The sequence below is a fragment of the Peromyscus californicus genome, unplaced genomic scaffold, assembly GCF_007827085.1.
Source record: "Peromyscus californicus insignis strain IS unplaced genomic scaffold, ASM782708v3 Scaffold_13__1_contigs__length_99412109, whole genome shotgun sequence".
Classification (NCBI taxonomy): Eukaryota; Metazoa; Chordata; class Mammalia; order Rodentia; family Cricetidae; genus Peromyscus; species Peromyscus californicus.
Genome location: NW_026294424.1, coordinates 66,005,860 through 66,028,562, shown reverse-complemented (window position 1 = coordinate 66,028,562; position 22,703 = coordinate 66,005,860). Strand labels below are relative to the sequence as shown.

The 22,703-nt window shown below is 42.0% G+C and overlaps 1 protein-coding gene across 2 annotated transcripts in view; it reads left to right on the top strand.

Moving 5' to 3' along the window:
• The window catches only part of Corin (corin, serine peptidase), a 211,671-nt gene that overhangs the window by 28,018 nt on the left and 160,950 nt on the right, over positions 1 to 22,703 (top strand). For both annotated transcript variants that reach the window (XM_052735099.1, XM_052735098.1), the window contains exons 2-3: positions 3,786 to 3,927; positions 17,710 to 17,913. In XM_052735099.1, coding sequence (XP_052591059.1) covers positions 3,786 to 3,927; positions 17,710 to 17,913 — 346 coding nt within the window. The remainder of the gene's footprint in view (positions 1 to 3,785; positions 3,928 to 17,709; positions 17,914 to 22,703) is intronic.

Below are 22,703 nucleotides of genomic sequence, written 5' to 3'. Positions count from 1 at the left end.
GACTGAAGAAGATTCAGGGGCTCACTGGCTAGGAGCATGGCTGTCACAAAGGTGGTGAAAACAGCAAGCTGAGAGACAAACATGTCAGAGTTAGGGACATAGAAGACAGGGAGGAGAAGGGCCCCAGTGGAAATAAACTGACTTCAGAAAACACTCTCGTTAGGAAGAATCTATCATATGCTGTAAAAGAAACACGACAGCTTTTTCCATGAATGTTGTTCTTAAGATACAAGAAGACGTTTTCCCCGAGATTAGAAAAATACCAGAATGAATTGCTTTATAATATATACGTGCCGTTCTGACGAGATGTCCAGCTCCCTGAGCTATCACATAGTCCCAAGGGTGAGGAGGCTCAATTCTGGAAGACTGGAAGATGAATGCCACCTGGGAGAGCGTTGCTCAGAGCCTCCTGAAGTGAAGCTTAGGAATAGTCTTAGCGATTAACTCACCGCTGTTGTGATGGCCGTTCTTGGTTATCAAACTTGACTGCATCTGGAATGAACTAAAACCCAAGGGACTGGGTACACCTGTGAGGAATTTTTCTTAAGTCATTTGAAGTGGGAGGACCCACCTTTCATCTGGATCTTTTGAGGTGGGAAGATTTGCCTTCAGCCTGGTCCACACCTTCTGCTGGCAGCCTATATGGAAGACAAGAAAGAAGGAAGCTACGCTCTTTGCCTGCTTGCCCTTGCTCTCACGGACAACTTCATTCTTTCCCTGGTGTTAGAGCCTACTTCTTTGGGGTTTTGATATATGCTGAAGGCCAACTGAGACACCCAGCCTTGTGGACTGAACAACCACTGGATTCTTACACCTTCTGTTGGTAAACAGCCCAGTGTTGAACCAGCTGGACCACAGCCTGTAAGCCAGGGGTTCTCAACCTGTGGGTCACCACTCTTCGGGAGTGGAATGACCCTTTTACAGGAGTCACCTAAGACCATCAGAAACCATAGATATTTGCATTACAATTCATAATAGTAGCAAAATTATGGTTATGAAGTAGCAACAAAAATAATTTTATAGCTGGGGTGTCACTACAACATGAGGAACTGTATTAAAGGGTCACAGCATTAGGAAGGTTGAGGACCATTGCTGTAAGCCACTCTAATAAATCCCATATATATTCTATCAGTTCTGTTCCTCTAGAGGACCCTGACTAATACAGGTCTACACTGCATAGTATTCCGAGGAGCCTCACAGTCCCCCTAAATGACACAGCATTTCCATCCACAGTCTCCAGGAGCCAAGAGAGCAGCTAGAAAACCCTGTGACCGAGAAGACAGTACTAAAACACTGACTTGTTTTAAATAGTTCTCCCTTCTCGTCCTTAAAAAAGAAAAAATAAAGGCATCAGTTTCCTAGCCATTGGGGAAAATATTGAGACTAATCAGGAGTGTAGTTTCCAGAGGTTAGGCCCTGATGGACATGCACTTCTGTGGGATTCTGGAACTCCCTGACGCTGATCCTCTCCTTGCGAATACTAGGTGATATTTGCTTTGCTACAGCAATAGGGACAGCCAGGAACCACTGTGGGTAACCTGGGACAGTTATCCCTAAAATAGTCCCATGATGGCCTTAGTAAAGCGATGACTTCTGTCATTGCAGGGGGGAGTCTGAGGAAGTTCACGATCCTTGACCTCTCCGGAGGTGTTTTCATCTCTAACATACGTCTCCAAGGTTACTTCTCTTTGAATTATGCTGGTTGAAGTGCGTCCTCCTTGTAGTCCTTCCCCAGGAAACCATATTCCTCTCCTTGAGTTCCCACGGCAGTTATTTCTCCTGTAAAGTGTGAGCTTGGGAGAGATCCTCGGTTTGAGATCATCGTTAGTCTTATTGCAGGCGTTCGATACCTAATTGAGCAGATTGATTCTGTCACTATCTCCGTTGGCCTGCAGTCCTGTCAGATCAATGTTATCTACAAGCCCGGAAGGGTTCCCTGTGTCCAGTGACAGAGCTGTGACCTCCTGTTTTAGTATGCCATTACTCTGTCTTCCTGAGAACCAACTGTACGCTGATTAAATGAACTCACCTTGGGTGGTGCCTTGGACCAGATGCAGCGAGAATGGGTTAGTAGACACATGAGCCTAATAAACGAAGCCCATTTTAAGTTAACCTCATAAGCTCTTTCAAACAATGTCTTTTCATGGAGAATTCTTAAGGTTACTGAAGAGATCATTGCCTTCTGTGGTGAATGCTGCTTCCTGTATTCCTCAGTGACCAAGGATCCATTTTAACAGTGAAGAATAAAGCAGAAATGGAGAATCATGCCTGCCTCAGAAAGAAACTATCAAATTTGCCATTTCATTTCCTTTGCGTGTCCTGGAAATGATGATGGACCAGCCAGGAAGTTCTAGCAGTATTACAGGACCATTCTGTTAGCTCTATAACACATAACAGTCTGCATAATGAAAAGGCTTATTCTAGGCCGTTCTTTTATTGAAGGTTACATATTTACCACAGAGGAAGAGTACTGACCATACGTGGCAGGGGTTCATGAGAAGAAGTGGTTGGTATTGGGGTTGTCAGAATAGTAGAGTTTCTTCAAACATACAGGCACTAGGAGAGGACTAGTTTGGAAGTAGGGAAAGAGAAGTGAATTACTTTTGGACTTAGGCTACTCACCATCCCGAAGAGGACCTGTATAATATAACAAGAAAGGAAGCTCAGGACTGCAGAATGGGGGTCCAGAAGACCTCCCAGAGATTAACAAACAAGTGCCAAGGCTGGGGTTTAAGAGTCAGTTTAACCAAGGCTGGGGTTTAAGAGTCAGGAGCTATGCTTGCTCTGGGGACGAGGGCAGCAGCCCGTCATAACTTGAAGCACTTTCGGTAACATCTCAGGCTTCTGCTGAGAAAGCCGCTGCCTTCAGCTAGCCAACTGTAGTAAACAAATTCCCAGACAGGAGCTTGAACTTCGCACAATGTGAAGCATTTGCTGACAAGAACTTTTGAGCCATCGCTGTGGTCTCTCTCGTTCTCTTATGGATAGGCTGTGGGGGAATTGTAAGCAGCAGAGGGTGTCTTCTGAGTGACTGTGTTTCACCGACACCCGTGACAGTCTCTCGCTTTGGACTTGTTAGTAGATGCGTGGCCAGTAATACTTAATGTCGTGGAATTGTTATCACCTGAAAACCTGTTTTACCCCGATGTGAATGCGTGCAGACTTGGGCTGGAACTGAGGCAAAGAAGAAGGAAGTCTAGTTAGTGTCCTGTTTATTCCTGCTCACCAGCATTTTATCACTGTGCCAGACGGCCCTGACTTTGTTTACATCTGGCTCAGGGGAAAATTCTTGCCATGGTAATTCCCAGCATTTCGAATACTGCCAAACTGGTAAATGTTTCTGAAACAAAACAAAACAAAAACAAAACCCAAACATGCTGAAATATCATTAGAAGTTTATCTAATGAAAAAAATTTTCAGAGTAAAGAATAAAAAAAAAATAAGAAGAGGAGATGATAGAGTGATTGCCTAGCAGTGAGGGGAAGAGGAGGAAGAGGGAGAAGAGGAAGAATGGGAGGAGGAAGGGGAAGAGGAAGGGGAGGAAGAGGAGGGGGAGTTAGGAGGGGGAGGAGGAGGGAGAAGAGGAGGCCTTGTTTATGTGTGCGGTTACTCACTAGCTCATTACTGTTTGTTGAGTACCTTATTTCGTGCCCTCAAGTACACACTGTCAAACCTCTTAGGAACAGCGCTTCTCTGAAAGGACAGCTGTAATAGAAGATTTCACCCCAGCCCCTGAACTGCTGTGTGATATTGAAACCCTGCTTCATGTCTCCGTCTCCCATCAGGTCTTGAGAGCCAACCGTGGCGTGGGCGAGGGCTGCCCTCAGAAGCTGGTGACCGCTGGTCTGCTGCGCTTCCTCCTGCTGGTGCTCATCCCCTGCATCTGCGCCCTCACGGTGCTGCTGGCCATCCTGCTGTCCTTTGTGGGTGAGTGATGCTCTCACGCAAAAGAAAGGAAGTCAAAATTACAACGAGCGTGGTTTTACACTCAGCCCTCACTTTACCGAAAGTGTCAAATCAGTGAGAGGATGGTCTCCGACTTCCCTGGGGGAAAACTTGCCGTTTCGGCCACGTAACAGTGTGACCTGCTATTGCTATTAATGCCAATGATGGTTATAATGGAAACAATTACTAGATGTGAACACCACAAAAACTGAGGGACAGCTAGACCTGTCATCTTCCATAAGTGCTCATGGCTGTGAGGAAAGAGTATCACGCAGGACACACACACAGGACACACAGGAGACAGAGGGATAGGGAAGACACTTTGATACAGTATACCACAGGGGAGCTAATTAACATCTGAACCTTTGCAGTGAGGTGAATAGAAATCCAGGTTGAGGGCAGTAGCAAGTGCAGGAGTCAAGTAACTCCAGGCCTTATAGAGGCAGATGTCAGAAACTGGGTAAAACATTGGCAGCATTGGAAAATGCAGCTAGATGGCTGCTATCCACATTCCAGCAGACTGTGTCTGTCACAGTGAGTGATCAGGGCTTTAGTATGTTGGTCACTGGTTTTCAAAGCTTTGAGGAGGAAGATCAGGCATCACATTGTGTCAGGATTGTCTTTGGCTCTGAAAATGGAGATCTTCAACACATACTCTAAATGCCACATCGGCAATCAGGTAATATGTGCTAAGGATTCCTTCATTTGTCCATCTCAGTGTAATGGACAACAAACAACCTAAGTTAGAAAGGCAGTCTCTTGGGAAAAGCCAACAACCTATCTTGATTGCTGTCCACTGCTGTTTCGAATCAGGCTCCTCCAAATGCATGTAATCAAATGAAACAGGATATAACCAGCAAGATAGGGGTGATCAAATTCCATCACTAAAGATTTAAACATTGCAATTTCATCAAAGCAGTCTATCATTTTCTCATAAATTAGCTTAAGAAAACCATACATTTAAAATTGACAAGGGAATTAATTCCAGTGAATATAAATGCCTATTTATTTGTGTATGTTAGGATCATAGGTGATATTTATTATAAAGTAATACTGTAATATCTTGGTATTCACAGAGTATTTATTCCAAGGCTTCCTAAAAAACCATAGTAGCGTACATCCCTTATATGAAATGATGGAGTATTTGTGTACAGCCTATGTACATCCTCTGGTTACTTAAAATCAACTCTAGGTCTCTCATAAGGCCTAATAAAATGTGAATGTAATGTTAGTAGTTGCTCTACTGTTTAGGGAATCATGAGAAGGAAATAAAGTCTGTAGATGTTCAGGGCAGATGCCTTTTCTTTTTGCCCCCAATGTTGTCCATTTGTAGTTAGTTGAATCTGCGGATATAGAGGAAGGATTGTTTGTTTGCTGTGAGAATGTTTGACACTCATTGTGATGGGCAGTGGGTTACGGTTGGAGGCTCTTTTCATGGAAGAGGAAATCTGATCGTGTTTCTGTTTGCAAACGATGGCAGAGTTAGATACTGGACTTGGCAGAAAGAAGTAAAGGAAGGGGGACTAGTTTAGGGTTCTGGCTCTGACCTAAATAAAGATTAACTCAAGTTTCAAATAAAGTCTTGGGTACATTAAAATAAGCAGAAATCAAGATGGATTGGATTTGAGGGTAAGAGAGTAAAAGAAATCAAGGCTGATTCACAGCTTTCTGGCTTGGGAGCCAGGTTATTTGAGGCCATGTGTTCAGGGAGAGCAGTATGATGCAGGCAGGTGGAGGGCTCATTGAAAGATCATTTTGTACATCAGGGATGCCAGGAGACAACTGAGTTCAGTGGAATCACAACCTCCATGCTTATGTCTTCTGTAAATTCAGGCTTGGCCGAGCAATCAAGGGATAAAAGAATTCCAACATGTTGTTTTCTTGGGGGAAATTTAAGGAGAAATTAAAGCTATATATGGTATTTGTTTTTTGGTTGCCTTTTGAATTTGCCTCCACCCCCTTTGCCCCAGGTCTGAAGCTGAGGCATCAGCAGGGATGCTGAGAAGGAGCCCCACTGTCTTGAAGGATGAAGGAGTATCAGGCATAACTGAAGAAGCAGGTGTTTGTGAAACATGAAGAGAAAATATATTAGTTGAAAGCCAAGGACAGAGATCAGATAAAGAAAAATGGGCATCAGGAGATAGAGGAAGGATGGACAGAGGAAGAAGGAAGGGATCTGGGAACTCTGAGTTTCTCCGATGCTGAGGAATTTGAGACAAGTATGTGGATAGAGAGTGGCCAAGCAGGAGAAGGACAGAGAAGGGCCTCATCCAGGAGGCTAGGAGGTTGACTAGTGGATTTATCAGCAGCCATTCCCTCTGTGGCGGGCTGCAGGTTAAGACCAGTCAATTGCTCTTAGCCTCATTACAAGATCAACTTCCAACAGACTTGCCCACCCTCCCTTCTCCAAAGCCCCTCTGTATTTGCTGCGTTTGCATTTTGTCCAGATTGGTAGTTCTCATCTCTGGGAACATCGGTCTCCGAGGCTCTTCCTTGGTCACGGCACCATCACTGTTAAAACTCTTTCTCATCATATGATGAATGGCTCACACACACTGAGGAATATTTCCTCTTATTCTCAAGGTCCCATGCTCATATAAATTTAAACACATGTTTAAGAGCCTCCATGCTCGGTAACTGTAGGAGAGGATGCTATTGAAGCATGGCTGGTTAGTTTTTGCTTCGTTTTTATTAGTTCTTTGAGAATTTTACACAATATATTTTAATCATATTCACCCTTCCCCTGACTCCTCTTAGGTCCACCCCTCCTTCCCTACCCATCCTAATTTATCTCCTCTCTCTTTTTTTTTTAAAAATACATATCAAGTCCAGTTTGTGTTGTGCATATAATCTTAGATCTGTGGCTTTCCACTGAAGCCTGGTGACTTACCAGGGGCTACAATCTTAAAGAAAACTGTCCCTCTCACAGCACTTATCTGTTGCTAATAGCTTCTTAGCTAGGGGTGGGACTTCATGGCCACCTCCACTTCCCGTGCTGGGATTCGGTCTAACTTGAAATTGCAGAGGTCTTTTGTATACTATCACAACTGTTGTGAGTCCATATGTGCAGATACTCTGTTGACGTATAGCCAGCATTTTGGGCTCTTTGTGAGCTTTTTGCTCACTCTTCACTTATGGTCTTTGAGAATGAATCAAAACGTCATCATTTTTGATGGCCAACTAATATTTCATTCTATGGATATTCCAATGTTTTTCCATTGACTAATAGATGGGCATTTGAATTACTTTCAGCTTTGGGCCTCTAATTTACCTGATATCCTGCTATGAATATTCATGTGTAAGTTTTTGGGGTTATAAACATTTTCATTTCTCTTAAGCCTACACCAGCAGTAGAATTTTGTATGCTTATGTGTGGCACTGTGGAGGCTATTAATTGGCACCCACCCTTAAATTATATCTTGCTTGTATGCTGGAAACTTTTACAAAGTAGGAATCTTCTGGCACATCTTCAGAAGCATTTTTCTATGTTCTGCACAGCATAATTTCATAGTGAAGCAATATCTTCCCTCCATAAACATTTCATATTTTATAACTGAGATGTACGCTGTTGTAATGCACACCACAGCCCCTTTATATCTTTGTTACTAAACTCTCATTAAATCCTGCTTACTTTAGAGACGTTCTAATTGTTGGGAGAGATAATTCCATGTTTTCCCAACTCTTGCTGTAGCTCATGTGTTCAGGTGGACTGCTCAGGGATACCGGGACACAGGTTGTACTATCTGTTTCCAGTCTTTCCCATTCTGACTCAGCTCATACCAGCATGGTAAAAAGACTTCTGAAGAGGAGAGTTGAACTTTGTAGCCAGTGTATTTGAGCAGCAACACACAGAGTCTCACACCACACTTAATAGAAGCTACTAAGGTGAAGGTTAGGTTTGTATCTCTAAGCTCTTCAGAAGCTTGAACTGTCCATATGGACCCCAAGATCTGGATGTAAAATAAAGAATGGGTTTTATTTTATTTTATTTTGCAGTACAGTTCAGTTCTACATATCAGTCACGGATTCCCTTGTTCTTCCCCCTCCGGTCCCCCTCCGGTCCCCCTCACCTTCCCCCCAGCCCACCCCCCCATTCCCACCTCCTCCAGAGCAAAGCCTCCCCTGCTGACTGAAATCAACCTGATAGACTCAGTCCAGGCAGGTCCAGTCCCCTCCTCCCAGGCCAAGCCAAGCGACCCTGCACAGGCCCCAGGTTTCAAACAGCCAACTCATGCAATGAGCACAGGACCCAGAAGATTGGGGTTTTTGAAAGAAACTGAAATGTAAGAAAGTTCATTATAGCTGGGATTTTGTTTCCTTGGTGATCGTGAAGTCCTGATGGGCCACATGACATAGAAGGAAGGATTACCTTTTGAGAGATGACGTCATTTGTTTAGAAGAACTAAAGGCAGAGCAGGGGAGACCCAGCAGTTAAGAACACAGGATGCCCTTTCACAGGACTTGAGTTTGGTTCCTGGCACCCATACCCGGCAGCTCATAACACCAGTAACTCTAGCTCCAGGGAGCTGGACACCCTCTTGAGGCCTCCTCATCACAGGGCACTACAGAATAACTGCCACGCAGCTCCACATTTCTTATATATCATTTTTTGGTGCTAGCCTAGCCTTTAACAAAGAGCTGAGCCATCTCTCCAGTCCACATCACCACATTTCATACGGGCTCTGCAAGGATACTCTGTGCTGCTCGGTCTGGTTAGAGCTCATACTTTACCTGGCACTGTTCTCTGCTGCTCTAGAGAGCTTGGTTCTGACAGGCTTTACTTTGGTGTCGTGGCTATAGACTCTCCTTTAGCTACATTTGACTGCTGAAAGAACCCTGGGTTGGCCAGACAGTCTCAACCACGTGTGTATTCTCCTGCAGGGGAGAAATGTACACAGTGGCCTTGGGAAGAGGTAACTAACCATCCCTAAGATAAGTTTAATCTTTTTACCTGTTTTGTGTTATCATGCATGTCATCTGAGAACTACTGTACAGGCTGTAAAACCTTGCATAAACCCAGCAGCAAAGCATTCGTCTTTCTGTTCGTTGTCTCCCTGGGAACTCCCACAACCACCTGGAGCTGACTCTTCATCTGTTTCAGCCCCTCTCATTCCTTCTTAAGTGCTTCAGCATCTTGTGAACCCCATTTCCACACTAGCTTAACCACTGAGGGCCTCCAGTACTTCTACCTTATAAAGGTTACATCTCCTTGTGGAGCTCGGCAAAGCATTAAAGTCCTATCTAGTCCCTAGGTCTTTGCTCAATTAAGTGCCTTCTTAACTCTCCAGTGAACACTGACCTATGAAGCCCAGTGAACTTGGTGCCAAACACTGCCTCTCTTGTGCCCAATTTTCTCAGCAACACCTGTTTTTCTATTGTCTTTCAGTCCCTGATGTTCATGGGGACCTCGGTTGATGGTAGCCAAGCATCCTTAATGGCTATTTTGAGCTAGTCCATCGGGTATTGATCTCCCCTGTATTTCCTTGGGCTATTTCCTGCAGTCTTTTCTTATGGAGGCATGAGTCACTGCCCATTTCTCTACTTTCAAAGATCTAAGACTGATCCAGTCTACACCTATGCCCTAAAGCCTCTCGAGTAGGCTGTCGAGAGTCCTTAGATTTCTTCTTAAAGTCTTCCCCACTTCAAGTCATTCAGAGACAGAATATTTGTCTGTACTAGCTCGTTATTAATGCCCTGCCTATAATGTCACACGTGGATTTCCTCTTCCTTTCTAAAGCAATATCTGCTGTCACTTCTACCTTGCTCTCTCTGTCCTGACCATTCAAATTTTACAATAAATTCCAAGTTTTGGGGTGCTAAGAACCTCTTTTGCACAGAACTAATTTTTATTCTCTCTTGTACCTTGCCAGACACAAGAGATGGCAAGCCCATCTCATCTTTTTATTTTCAAATTTCACTTTTCCTGCTGGAAAGTAGTATGAAGGGTATCATCACTCTGTCTTTTTCACACTGTTTTTCCTCCCTTGTGCATACATGTTCTCTCTGGGTAGACAATTGGGACTCAGTTGCATGTCATACCATGCAGTATGTGAGTGTCTACACATTTGTTAAACTAACATGCTTTCTATTTTGTCCTATAAATGCTACTTTTGAGAATTTTTTGTATATTCTCTAGTCCATTGGTCATTTGAAGGGCATCCCCACAACCCCACAGGACACTGTATTTAAGGAAACATGCCACCCTATACTAAGTGTACGAAGCTAGCTATCATGGGATTTCTCATTGTTGGGGAATATTATTTTAAGGTATGTTACTTTTGTTTATGTTGCATTTGTTTAACTCTGTGAAGCCTGTCTAAAACACCTGATAGTCTAATAAAGAGCTGAACAGCCAATAGCAAGGCAGGAGAAAGGATAGGCAGGACTGGCAGGCAGAAAGAAATAATAAAAGGAGAAATCTGGGATAGGAGAGATCTTGGAGCAAGACACAAGGAGAGGAGGACACAAGGGGTCAGCCATCCAGCCACCCAGCTACATAGCCAGTCACAGAGTAAAAATAAGATTACTGTAGTTAGCCAAATTCCAGTAGGAAAACAAATCCTAAAATTCATATGGACCCTCAACAGTCATCTACATAACCAGAGCAATTTTGAACAAAAACAAAATTAGAGGCTATCACACTTGCTGATTTAAAAAATGAATTTTAAAGGCAGAGTTATCAAAACCACGTAGACGCTGGCATTACAGCAGACATGGGGACCCATAGAGCAAAACGGGGATTAGACTCTGCTCCCTTTCTACTAATATGTATGCTCACTCAGTCTTCAGCGAGGGAGCTGAGAATGTACAGTGAGAATACAATAGTCTCTGAAACAAGATGTATTAGGAAACCTGGGAATCCACACAGAAAAAAGAATAGAACTGAACAATTTTACTGAAAAGGAAATCACACCAAAATAGGTTATACTGGAACATAAGATTTGAAGCCATGATATTCTTAGGAGGACTTGGGGTCAGGGCTTTTTACTGCTCATCTCGACACTGATGTCTTGATTGACACCCCACAACCCACCCCCTTTACTTCTATGGAGTTGAGGGTTGGGGTTTAGCTTCCCATGTGCTAAACCAATGCTTTGTTACTAAGCCACACTCCAACCCTTTGGTTGGGATTTTTAACACTTGTATTTGGTGCTGTGTAGAGAATGGTGTGATATGGATTGAGTATGTGCCATGGAATCTTAATAGTCGTGGGGTCTGGCTTGAACCGACTTTTAAAACTGTTGTTCAAGTCAGTTTTGTTTCAGCAACACTGTGGTCTAAAAGTCTCACTGGAAGGATGCTGAATCTTTCTTTCCCGGGCCGGTGTACAAAAGCTTTAAACTCATCAATGTCAATAATTAATTGTTCTCGCTTTATCTGCAGGCTTGTGGAGAGGGGTCTGAAGTCACCTCTCTAACTTTCTTCGTGCGATGAATGCTTTATATATGGCTTGTTAGACTTTTCATGTTTCGACATGAAGAAGAATGAAAAGGCAGAGTGGTAGAGAGACCTCAGGGAATGTGATTTACATTTTCCACCCACTTCTCTTGAACTCAAGAGAAAAATAGTCTCCAAAAGTGGCGTTCCTTTCCCTCAAGCGGCTAGTTGAATCTGAGAGCGCTGAAGTAAAAACTACATCTTTTTTTCTCTTAGAAAATTTCCTAACAGCTTATAGCTTTTATAAACATTTGAAATTAGAGGACTCTCACCTTCTTAATTCATAATGTTGGATTCTGAGCATCATTTTCAAGTGAAACACTCCCCAGGTTCTTATTTACACCAGAAAGTATAAGGTTCCTGATGATCTGTCATGACCTCATTTCTTATTGCTTATATAAAGCTTCAGATTCTTTTCATAACTTTGGCTTTCTGGTACAGATTCCCCAACAGAGAGTTTTCAAACACAAGAGTGTATCTTCGTAAAGTCCTTAGGCTGAAGTTAGATCTACGCCTCAGGTTTCCTGAAATGATGATCAAAGGGTTTGTACTGTGAGTGCAGTTCTTGGACCAAACAGCACATCCTCCTGGGGACCCTGACCTGCAGAATGCAGGCTCAGGCCCCACACCAGTGATACCGCTTGGAGATCCCTGGGCCTCTGTCTATCCTTCCCTCCCTGCAATAAATCTTCCTCTTTCTGTAGATCAGTGGATTGTTCTTATCGTCTACCAAAGTCGTTTTATCTAGTGTGCTGTATCTGGAACTGATAGTTATTTGAACCAGACTTTGAAACGAGGGGCCTATGTCTTCTCTCTGTGTTTAGTTCCCTTAAGCTCATCTTTCTCTGTTTGTCCAGTGAATGTCAAGGTGTCTGTCCTAAGCTCCATTCTCACTTACACTCATCCCTTTCTTGGCCACGTCACCCATTCCCGTCACTCCATTTATCATTTCTACATCAACAAACAATTTCAGCGGAGGCCAGAGCAGGTTCTCGGTGTTCTTCTGGGGCTTGAAACAAACAATTCCACAGGGGTGCCTTCCCTTAAGTGTAAGCATATGTGCTCTGGGAGCATGATGGAGGGGGCATTTTGTGGGGAGCCTAGCAAGGCATTCCCCAGGAGCTCTTTACATTGCTTTGGCTTGGTCCTTTCCCTTCAACATTGCCAGAGATTTCGTACTGAATATATGCAAAGCAATTACAACAACTTAAACCTCTACAGGTTGAGTTTGCATCATCCACTATCCTTTTCATCAGCCAGGATTGGTTAGACACTGTTATGTAACAACAACAACATGTCTCATGACATTAGTGGTTTTAAAACAGTACAAGACTAATTTCTCACTCACTCTACAAGTGATTTGTGGGATGTTGCTGGGGAGTGTGTACCGTTCAGGTCTTCCAGGGTCTGAACTGATGGAACAGCTGTCATCCTGAACTTTGTGGCTGTTGTGTAAAGGATCTGGAGACTGTTATAGCAGCAATTAAATGCCTCTGCCTGGAAGCAACACTTGTTGGTTTTGCTTGTGGCCTCAAACTTGTTGGAAGGCTGTACCCAAGAGGCCAGAGACTGCAATCCCTCCATGTTTCTTACTAGAAGGAGACAGAGTGACGTGTTTGGTGAACACACTGAGGACAAGCATGCTTACCATGTGTGTGAGTGCTGCCTGAGTCCCACGTATGAAAACCTTCCCCTCTTGCTCTTACTGTTTTTTACTTCTGGAAGGAAGTTCTATTTGTCTTTACTGCATTTGCCTTAGTCAGTGCCTAGCTTTCTCACATAGATCATAACAATGGCTCCTAATTCTGCTCTGTACTCGATCCCTTTAAACATTACCTCCCCGACACAGTGGTCATTCCCTTAAGACCCTTAAAAGTTCGTCGTCTCAACATGGTGTGTTCCAAACCTTTGACACAAGCTGACCTTCACGACTGACCCCTGCTGCCTTCCAGCCTTTCCTCTGGTACCCCTTGTGCTCGCCGTGTTTCCTTACTTGCTGCGAGGCTTTTCTGTGCCTTTTGCTCTGTTTAGAAAATGTCTTGTTCCCTCTTATCATCCCTCTTATTCCTCACAAATACTCTGTTCCAATCTAGAAACTCCGTAATCCTCTTTGCAGATTTCCAAGGATGCTTTTCCCTGAGAAATACTTTCCGACTTTCTCAAATGGAGTGATGACTGTTTCCTCAGTTTTAGCCAACAGACCATCCTATGCATGGTGTTCTCAAAGCACACGGTTTGTATTTTTTAGATTTCATGCTTGCTTTACTTAAGTGATCTATGCACATGCTGATGGCAGGGACATGTGACTAAGTCATATGTTCCCAGAGAGAATAATTATGTAGTTCCTGGCACATGAAGAATGTGAAGTAAGTGTGTTACACACATCCAAAGACACAAAGATAAAATCACACCATCAAAGGAAGATTCTGCAAGCATATAATGACCTGTCTGTCTGTCTGTCTATCATCTATCTATCTATCTATCTATCTATCTATCTATCTATCTATCTATCTATCATCTGCCTATCTATCTATCTATCATCTATCTATCTATTATCTATCTATCTAATCTATCTATCTATCTATCAATCATCTATCTATCTATTATCTATCTATCATCTGTCTATCTATGGATCTATCAGTCTATCTATTGTTCAGAGTGAGAATTATGTATTATGTGTGTGTATGTGTCCTAACCCTGTTCTTGGACAAGTTAGCCATTATAAATTTCAGTTGCTTTCTCCGTGATACTCTGTAAGGAATGCTTACATGGTTTTGCTCATTTCATAGGTTTGCTAGGCTTATAGTGAAGGCTCTTAGCAGCCTGCAGTAGTTCCTTACTACTGTGATAACAAATGATCACACTCTTGGTAGCTTCTAGCACACCTCTGTTATCTTAGAGTTACAAGGGTCAGAAATACAAAATGGGTTTCACTGGGCAAAATTCCTTCTGGAAGTCCTAGAGGAGTAATCCATTTCATTACTTATTCTAATTTCCAGGAACATTGTCTCATTGAGTCTTTCTCATATTTTATGATTAAAACATACAGCTTTCTGTGGTTGATATATTGTGCACCCCAATAAACTTATTTGGGGGCCTGAGACAGAACAGTCACTATATTAAACATAGGTTTAGGCAGTGGTAGCACATGCCTTTAATCCTAGCATTCTGGAGGCAGAGATCCGTCTGGATCTCTGTGAGTTCAAAGCCACACTGGAAACAGCCAGGCATGATGACACATACCTTTAATCCCAGGAAGTGATGGCAGGAAGCAAAAAAGTATATAAGGTGTGAGGACCAGGAACTAGAGCCTTTTTAAGTTCTTAGGCTTTTAGCAGCAGTTCAGCTGAGATCCATTTGGGTGAGGACACAGAGGCTTCCAGTTTGAGGAAACAGCTGAGGAACTGGCAAGGTGAGGTTAGCTGTGGCGTATTCTGCTTCTCTGATCTTTCAGCATTCACCCCAATACCTGGCTCCCGGGTTTGTTGTTTATTAATAAGACCTTTTAGGATTCATGCTACAGCTTTCTGCCTAGAAGGACTCCTGAGAGTATATTAGAGTTTGTTGAAAATCCAGGATAATGCTCCAACTTAAGATCCTTAGTTTAATTGTATCTGCAACACCCCTTTGTTATGTGAGGTATACAAAGCCACACAGTCATAGGTTCAGAGAACTGGGATTTTAGAGGAAGCATTATCCTGCTGATTTCTGTGTTCTTTCTCATTAAAAAGCATTGTTATTATGTGGCAATTATCATTAGAGCTACAGTTACTTCTTAGACCTTTTTGAATTAATTGTTTTTGTTTCAGATCCCATACACTTATGAGCCATACAACCTTGATGTAATTCACCATTTACTGATAATTTAGCTTGAAAGAACCATGGTATTTTCACTTCAAAAGTGTATTAAGTGCTTAACCTTGGAGATTTAGTGAGATTTAGCATTTTGTGATGCTGGAGAACATACTGTAGTAAAAGAAAATTGAGATTTAAACATGTCTTAATAGTACTAAGACAAAATTTCTGTTGTTGCAGAGAAATGGCTAACAGCTATTGAGGCATTGTTATGAGCTAAGAGCTGCTGAAGTGTTTATACATTGACGAGTGAAGTCTCCACAGTGAGCCTCTAAACTTTAGAGTGCTTCTATTTTCCTTATCTCACGGTACTTGAGAGTTTGCCCAACTAAGAGTAGAAAGTGGCAGAGATGGAATTTTTAAGTTAAGGTAGGCAGGCTGCAGACATTGTACTGCGCTCTCCAGCACCGTGGAGATCAGAAGGGAGACAAGGCTGGGTGACTTCAGCAGAATGAACTCTGTGCTTTGTGCCCTTAGGGCTCAGCATCTCTACAGTCTTCATCGTGGTACTGGCTGAAATCATTTAGTATTGTTGACTTCTCATTTTCATGTTTTTAGAAAAATGCTTACTAGGTGGCGACCAGCTGTGTTGGAAGTGGTCAGTTTCCAGCCCCCCCCCCCCATCTCTCTTCTTTTCCTCCTCTCTGTTCCCTTCTCTTTTCCCCTCCCTCCTAACTATCCTTCAGGAATGTCAACTTCAGCAACTGTCGAACGTTATCTCTCTCAGTATTCTGACAAATTGTATTGCCACACAGAGGCAATGGCTAGGAAGCTGCCTGTTATTTTAAAGCAATGTGTTTTCTAAGTTAATGTTTTCTACAAAGACCATTGTTTCCAAGGACTGCTTCGGCCAAGCAGATGATAGTAGCATGCCCACCACCATGGTGAGGTTAAAAATATAAGCAAGATTATTAATAAGACTAGTGATCACAAAAATATTATGAACAACTGTTGAAGCCTTTCATATGGCAAGGAAACTGATTTTAGTAGGATTACTCAGAGGTGTAGATGTAAGGAATTGGCATGGGCTGGAAGTATGTTGATGGAGCTTGCTGCCTACTCAGGGTTAGTATGGTAAGAATCAACTTAGTGGATCTTCTTCTACAGCCACATTAACAGAAATATATTATCTGAAAAATCTATGCAGAAATAAACAAGGAAAGGGAGTCATTTACACAGAAGTGAAATCACAAGTAATGACAAAACATGAACTTAGAAAGAGTCAATAAACTCAGATTATTAGCTGGTCATATTCACAAAGAGCCAAATGTAAGATTATTGAGTTTTGGCAATGCACCTTATGTAATAACAAAGCGTACATGTGCATTTTTTTTTTTTTTTTTTTGCGATCAGTGATAGATTCTGAATCATTTGAAAATTGAAAACAGTGGAGCGGGTGCCTTGCTTCTCCATGTGCCCCTGACATTTCCTTGCAGCCTCTTATGGTTGAAGAGTGTGTTACCTGTGTCACGAGGCTTCCTTTTCTGCCCAGCGTTTTATTTAGAGTCCTTTGGCAGATGAAGCTGTTGACCTCAGTTAGCCAGAGGCAGCTGCTTTGCTATTTTGAATTGGAGTGAATGTTATCTTCATGCAGACAAAAGTTTTTTTTTCTTTTTCCAGAGACTGATAGTAAACATTGTATTTATATTTCTTTTGTGTTTAATGGTCCATGGGAATATTTAGAAAAGTGACATCCAATTAGATCATTCACTGTAAATGCCTTTTAGAAAAAAATTCTCCCTTGGGTGTTTCTAAGGAAGGGCCAATGTCACATTCCTTTGCTTTCATTGTTGGGCTCGACTACAGTGCTGTGCTCACAAGGCATGGTCTACAATCTATTTTGATGGAGTTAAAAATACATGATCTCTTTCAAGGTCTTAAAAGTTCTGCCTTAAAAAAAAAAAGGGAATTATCAATAATCTTACATTTGGCTCTCTGTTTTGTGAATGTGACCAGTTAATAATTGTAGTTTATGGACTCTTATTTCATATATTTATGTTGTTTTGGCTAAAGATGAAAGTAATTTACCCTCTCCATTTACTTTTTGCTATAATTGGAGTTTAATTCTTTTCAATTTCTATGATATTTTGTAGTAAATGAGTCTGGTTATTTTTTTTTACCCCCAAATTTAATTAAACCCTGGAGAAATATAAAGCTGAAAGCAAGCAAGTTTCACTGTCTTTGGGTGGCCGGTGCAGCATAGAGCCACGTGAAGCATGTGTCCTGGGTTCAGGGCCATGCGATGATGTGTGACATGGAGAAATTGAGACCATGGGAAAAGAACACCATTGGATTCACCATGTTTAATTCTTGGTGGTTCTAATGGCTGTTGTCTTGCCTTTTGTGTTTGCCTGGGCAGGATGACAGATGGGCGAACGACATTAACACTTTCTTGATGTTTACTTGTGGTTTTTTTTAGAATAAATACTTTGAGAAATGTGTAAAAAAATATTTATATATTTTGTCTTTCAGGAACATTAAAAAAGGTTTATTTTAAATCAAATGGCAGTGAACCTTTCGTCACTGATGGTGAAGTTCAAGTACCTGGTGTATTCCTTGCAACTACAGTATATAATGAGAGCACAGGGGCACCCACGATGCCCCCAAGTCAATCCACTCCAGCCTGGACACCTAGAGTTGCTCCTTTCTCTGGGGACCAGAGTCCGAGGAATACAAGTAAGTCTGAAGTTGCTGAACACGAACACCTTTGTCTATGACAACTGACACGGTGAAGTCACACTCACAGGTCATCTGATGAGAGCCATTCACTCAGAAGGCCTAGCCGAGTGCCTGTCCTTTAAGTCTGAAATGGCAGCAGCTCTGTGGGCAAGACTGAGATGGAGTAGGGAACAGTCATGAGTCAACATTTTTGAGCTATAGCCCTTTATAAGAGTTCCTTGCCCCATTATGAGCCTTATGTGAAAGTTACTTATTTAGAAGTTATTAAGTTGGTAAGTGAGGTCACTTACGGTGTTCTCAGGACCTTGCTGGAGGGAGTCCCTAGCCATACAAGAAAAAGAGAGCATGGCTGAAAACTCACCCCGACTTCCTTCAGAGGTGGGCCCATGTTCTTTGTCTCGGGCCTCCTTCTTTTATTGGTGGTGACAGTTCCTTGACATCTTGGTGACTAAAAACAATCACACCTTCAGGAAAATGGCAAGTGCTGAGTTCCTTCTGGGTGAACTTCAAGGAAGGGGTTGTTAGGATTTCCAGAAAAAGAGCTGGGCCAGAGAGAGAAAAGACAGAGTATGGAGACATCCTCTGGAATGTGACTCAGTCCCTAGACAGCCTGAGACCTTCAGGAAAGTTATTCCACTTCCAGAAGGCCCAGTGGGATGGGTTTGCGTGCAAAGGCATTCTCAAAAATACAAAAAGTGTGAAGTCCTTCCCTGAAGCTGTTCTGCCTTTTATTTATTTATTTATTTTAGCTCCCTACAGCAAGGTGATGTCATTGGGAATTATATAAAACTCACCCATCCGTGATCACCTTGTTCCCTCTCCCATCACGACACCCACAAGAGGAAATCACATCCTAGTCTGGGCCAGAGTATTTATTTTCATTCTGAACTAGGAAGGGAAAGCTTAAGTTGACTTTTAGCTATCAAGGTGTGGATTTGCTAGCGCTTGAGAAAAAACAGAATTATTTTGTTACTCCAAATTCAAAAGCGACAGACTGCTTAGATTTCACTGTTTCACAGTGTACCTACAGGTATTCGCCATCTCTTAGACTCAGTGTTCACCAGGGATCCAGAGGCAGACGTGCTTATGACCTGACAGAGATATTGCAAAGCAAAATTCGCCACGTTGAAATTACTTTCCTCGGGAGTTTAATTTTGAGGTTCCATATTTTGCTCAAGCACTTCATTACCCTCAAGGACAGTGTTTTCCATCAGTAGTGAAAAAGTCATTTACATAACAACCGCCCAGTTAATGTGGTCGTAATTACAGCAACTGTTCTTCTCTTCCTCTAAGTGGATTTGCCGGTAGTTTGAATGTTCTGTCATTCATTAAGATTCAAAGAAGTTTGACGAGCACATACCCCGGAGATTAAAAAAGAAAACACAGGGGGCTTGCTGTTCAGTTTGGAATTTTGATGGAACTCTGACTAGTTGTTTCTCTTCCCCTGGCCGGATAGGGACTTATTTTGACATGGAGATGAAATCCAGGTGAAATTACAATGATTACATGAAGAGACACTGAAGCCTTTGACAGGTGCCCATCTGTGTCGCTCCCGGGCTTGACTGCATGCTACTAGCCAGGGAACGTCCTGATACACTGTCGACGTTAACTGGAGCCATTGGCTACCAGGAGCTTCTATTTCCAGGCACTCTAGTGAGAGCGCCAGTCTGAGCTTGCTGAGGGTTTGACAGTTTTCCAGGCATATTTAGATGTGAGCCCCATAATGAACTGATGAGGTTCACAGGATGGGTAATGCACACTTCAGGTTGTAAGGCATAAGATCAAATTGACATGTCCAGTGTCATTTGCTTGGTAATAGGCAGCTGTGAAGCTGCGTCTCAGATCTGAGGACTTCTGGGTCAGTGCTGGGTCCTCTCGAGTGCTGATGTTTCCTGATAGAATTTTATTGTTTCCTTTACAGTGCTCAGAGCATTACTGCACACATCTCAGGCTCTGGGAGAATAGAAAGAGTCATCTACTTTTGGCTTTTGGTTTTTTGGATGAATAGCCATGGTGTTCTGATACAAAAAGCAATTAGTTGAATGAATAGGTGAAGTATATTGACTGGAAAGTGTTAACATGTGATTTGTCCCATTTTTTTTAGTGGCCTCTGATCACACTTCTGCTGCTTGATTTTGTTTAACCAACTTTAAAGTATCATTTAGTGTCTTCTTTTTATAGTAACACTTTGCAGGAAAACTGTTTTTGTATTTCCCCTGTTTTCTTACACTTCTCCAATCAAGAGTTTTTAAATTTTCTGGCATATGTAAAATCTATTTAAGTGTATGTTGGTCCTGAAACACTATGACCAGACATTCTACCTGGATTTCTTGGCCAGCTCTTGTCCACAGGTAGTTAGAAACAGTCTTGCTCCAAGACGCTTCCTCCTGGGGGACCCTCAGATCACGCCAAAGCTAAGAATTCTGCAGTTACAAAGTGTTGACGAGAATGTACCTCATAACTGTGCTTTACATGTGGCACTCCAGCTTTTCTGCATGTGAGGTGTATTGACGTAACACACTGTACTTCTGGGGTTTCTTTACCGTCTCTGTGAACTCCATGGGCAATGTAGAGAAGGAAGTGACCCACCATAAACTTTAATGCTGTATTTCAGCAAGAGATTTTTCTAGGTTGCATGCTATGTCTGGGTTTCAATTTATAACGTTTTTCTCTTTCTATGTATTGTAAGTATTTAAACACATGTTGAAGGAAAGGGAAATCCGGCTAACAAGAAGTCTGGGATCACACACAGCATGGTTCATGCTGAAGTAGCCTACGTGCTCTGGTCAAGTGTTGGAAGGTGGATGGCTGTCCTGAGGACTTGAGGGGCTCTGTTCTCTTCTCAGCCCTCTGGTAGCTAGCCCCTAGATGTTCTACCTCAGATAAAAGCAGGCCTTTCTTTTCATTCATTCACTTCTTAAAAATAACTGCCTTTACAAAGCAAACCGACAAGCAAAGGACATGGGAACCTGGTGGGGGGACCTGTAGGGTGTAAGATGAGTAAGAGAGGCAGGAGGGATGTCTGTGAGAATGTCTGTCAGAATGCCTTCTATACAAGGACCGAACTGTCAAAGAACAAATTAATAAAGAAAGCAACTGTTCCTAAGGCGTCATCAACATATTCAGTCCACCTTTACAACGTGGACAACTCAGCAGTTTTTAATGTATTTATAAAATTTATAAAGTTGTGTAATTATCACTACACCCTAGTTTGATTTTTTTTTTTGCTACAAAAAATGCTGTATCTGTTGCTCTTTATTATTTCCTTTTTGTACAATCCCTAGCCTAAGCTAATCTAATGATGTCTCCATGGGTTTGTTCACTTTGAAACTTGCAGGTGTGTCTAGCCTGAGGCCCATGGTCTGCATGTGGCCAAAGAGAGCTACAAATGTGCCTCAAAATCGAAAGCTGATTTAGCACTTTTGAAATGTTGGTTTTTTTTTTTTTTTAACTCAGTTGTGTGGTTCTCAGTGTGAACTTTGTAGGTGACAACATGGTGTCTCAATGCTAAAAAGTTGGGCATAAGTGGAAGGGTATCAGACCAGACAGGTTTCTTTTAGAGTGCTTTCAGGGTGCATCCATATCAGCTATGATGACATCATCACCATCCTCATCCTCAGCATCTTAGTGCTAAGTCATACTCCGTCAAATGGATATCTAACATTTTATCTATCTTTCCATTGATAGGTACCCAAGTTACTCCCATCTTTTTAGTGCCCTTGAATTATACTGCTGTGATTATTTGTGGTGTGGACATGTGTTTCCAGCTTTCTTTGGGTGTGTAAATGTGTTATTTCTCTAGTTTCCTAACTGTTAACTGTCTGGTTGTTCCACCCACTAAGAAGAGTGGGCATTGAGGCCTCTAACTACTGTCATCATCAACATCATCATCATCATCGTCATCATCATCTTCCTCATCATCATCTTCCTCATCCTCATCACACCATCTTGTTCTGGGTCATTTTCTTGACAATTTCTTGGGCCTGGGGCTTGGGGTATATTTGAGTGATCTAAGAATTCTATGTACAGTGTTCTTTATTGTATGTTTTCCTTTAAGGGGTTATAAAATAATTTAAGCCTCTTCTAGATCGCTTGGCAAAGTAACTTATAACAGTTACCATGGAGTTTTGGTGCTTATTTGAGTTTCTATGCACGATTATGTCACGGCTTAGCTATACTGCTTAATCATTCAATAGCTATAAGAAAGGAATGAAGCACATTGATTTTCTTCCCTATTGAAGACTAAAGTACATGTGTTTGAAGGTTGCCTTTGTAGTAGCTCAAATAGAGGAAAGTGACCACACAGTCACTTGGCCAGAATCAGCATGGGAGAAGCTTCCCGAATATGTAACTTATGTTACAGAAGCCAACTCAGGTTGTTTTACCAGAACAATGAACATATTAAGTAATGGTTAATTACTTTAAATTTTGTTAATTTTGTTTATATTTCCTCTATAATATCTAGAGGTTTATATCTAATTATATATGTGCCCATAATACTTTCTTTCTTAACTTTTTTATGCTAAGAACTCCTTTGGCACTCTGGTGAAGGCAAATGTCTTTCCAGAATAATATTTTGGTCCTAAAGTGAATTATACAGAGTTAAAATAATGAGAATTATATTAAAATGCAGTCGCTAAAATGTTCAAATGTAAAACATCCATTAAATAGTCAAATGTCTGTTTATTTATTAATGTATTAAATAGTGAGATCTAGTAACTGGTCAAAAGATATAATTTTCTAACAAGGATGAGCAGAAATAGTATTTTGAGATGTCTACAACATCT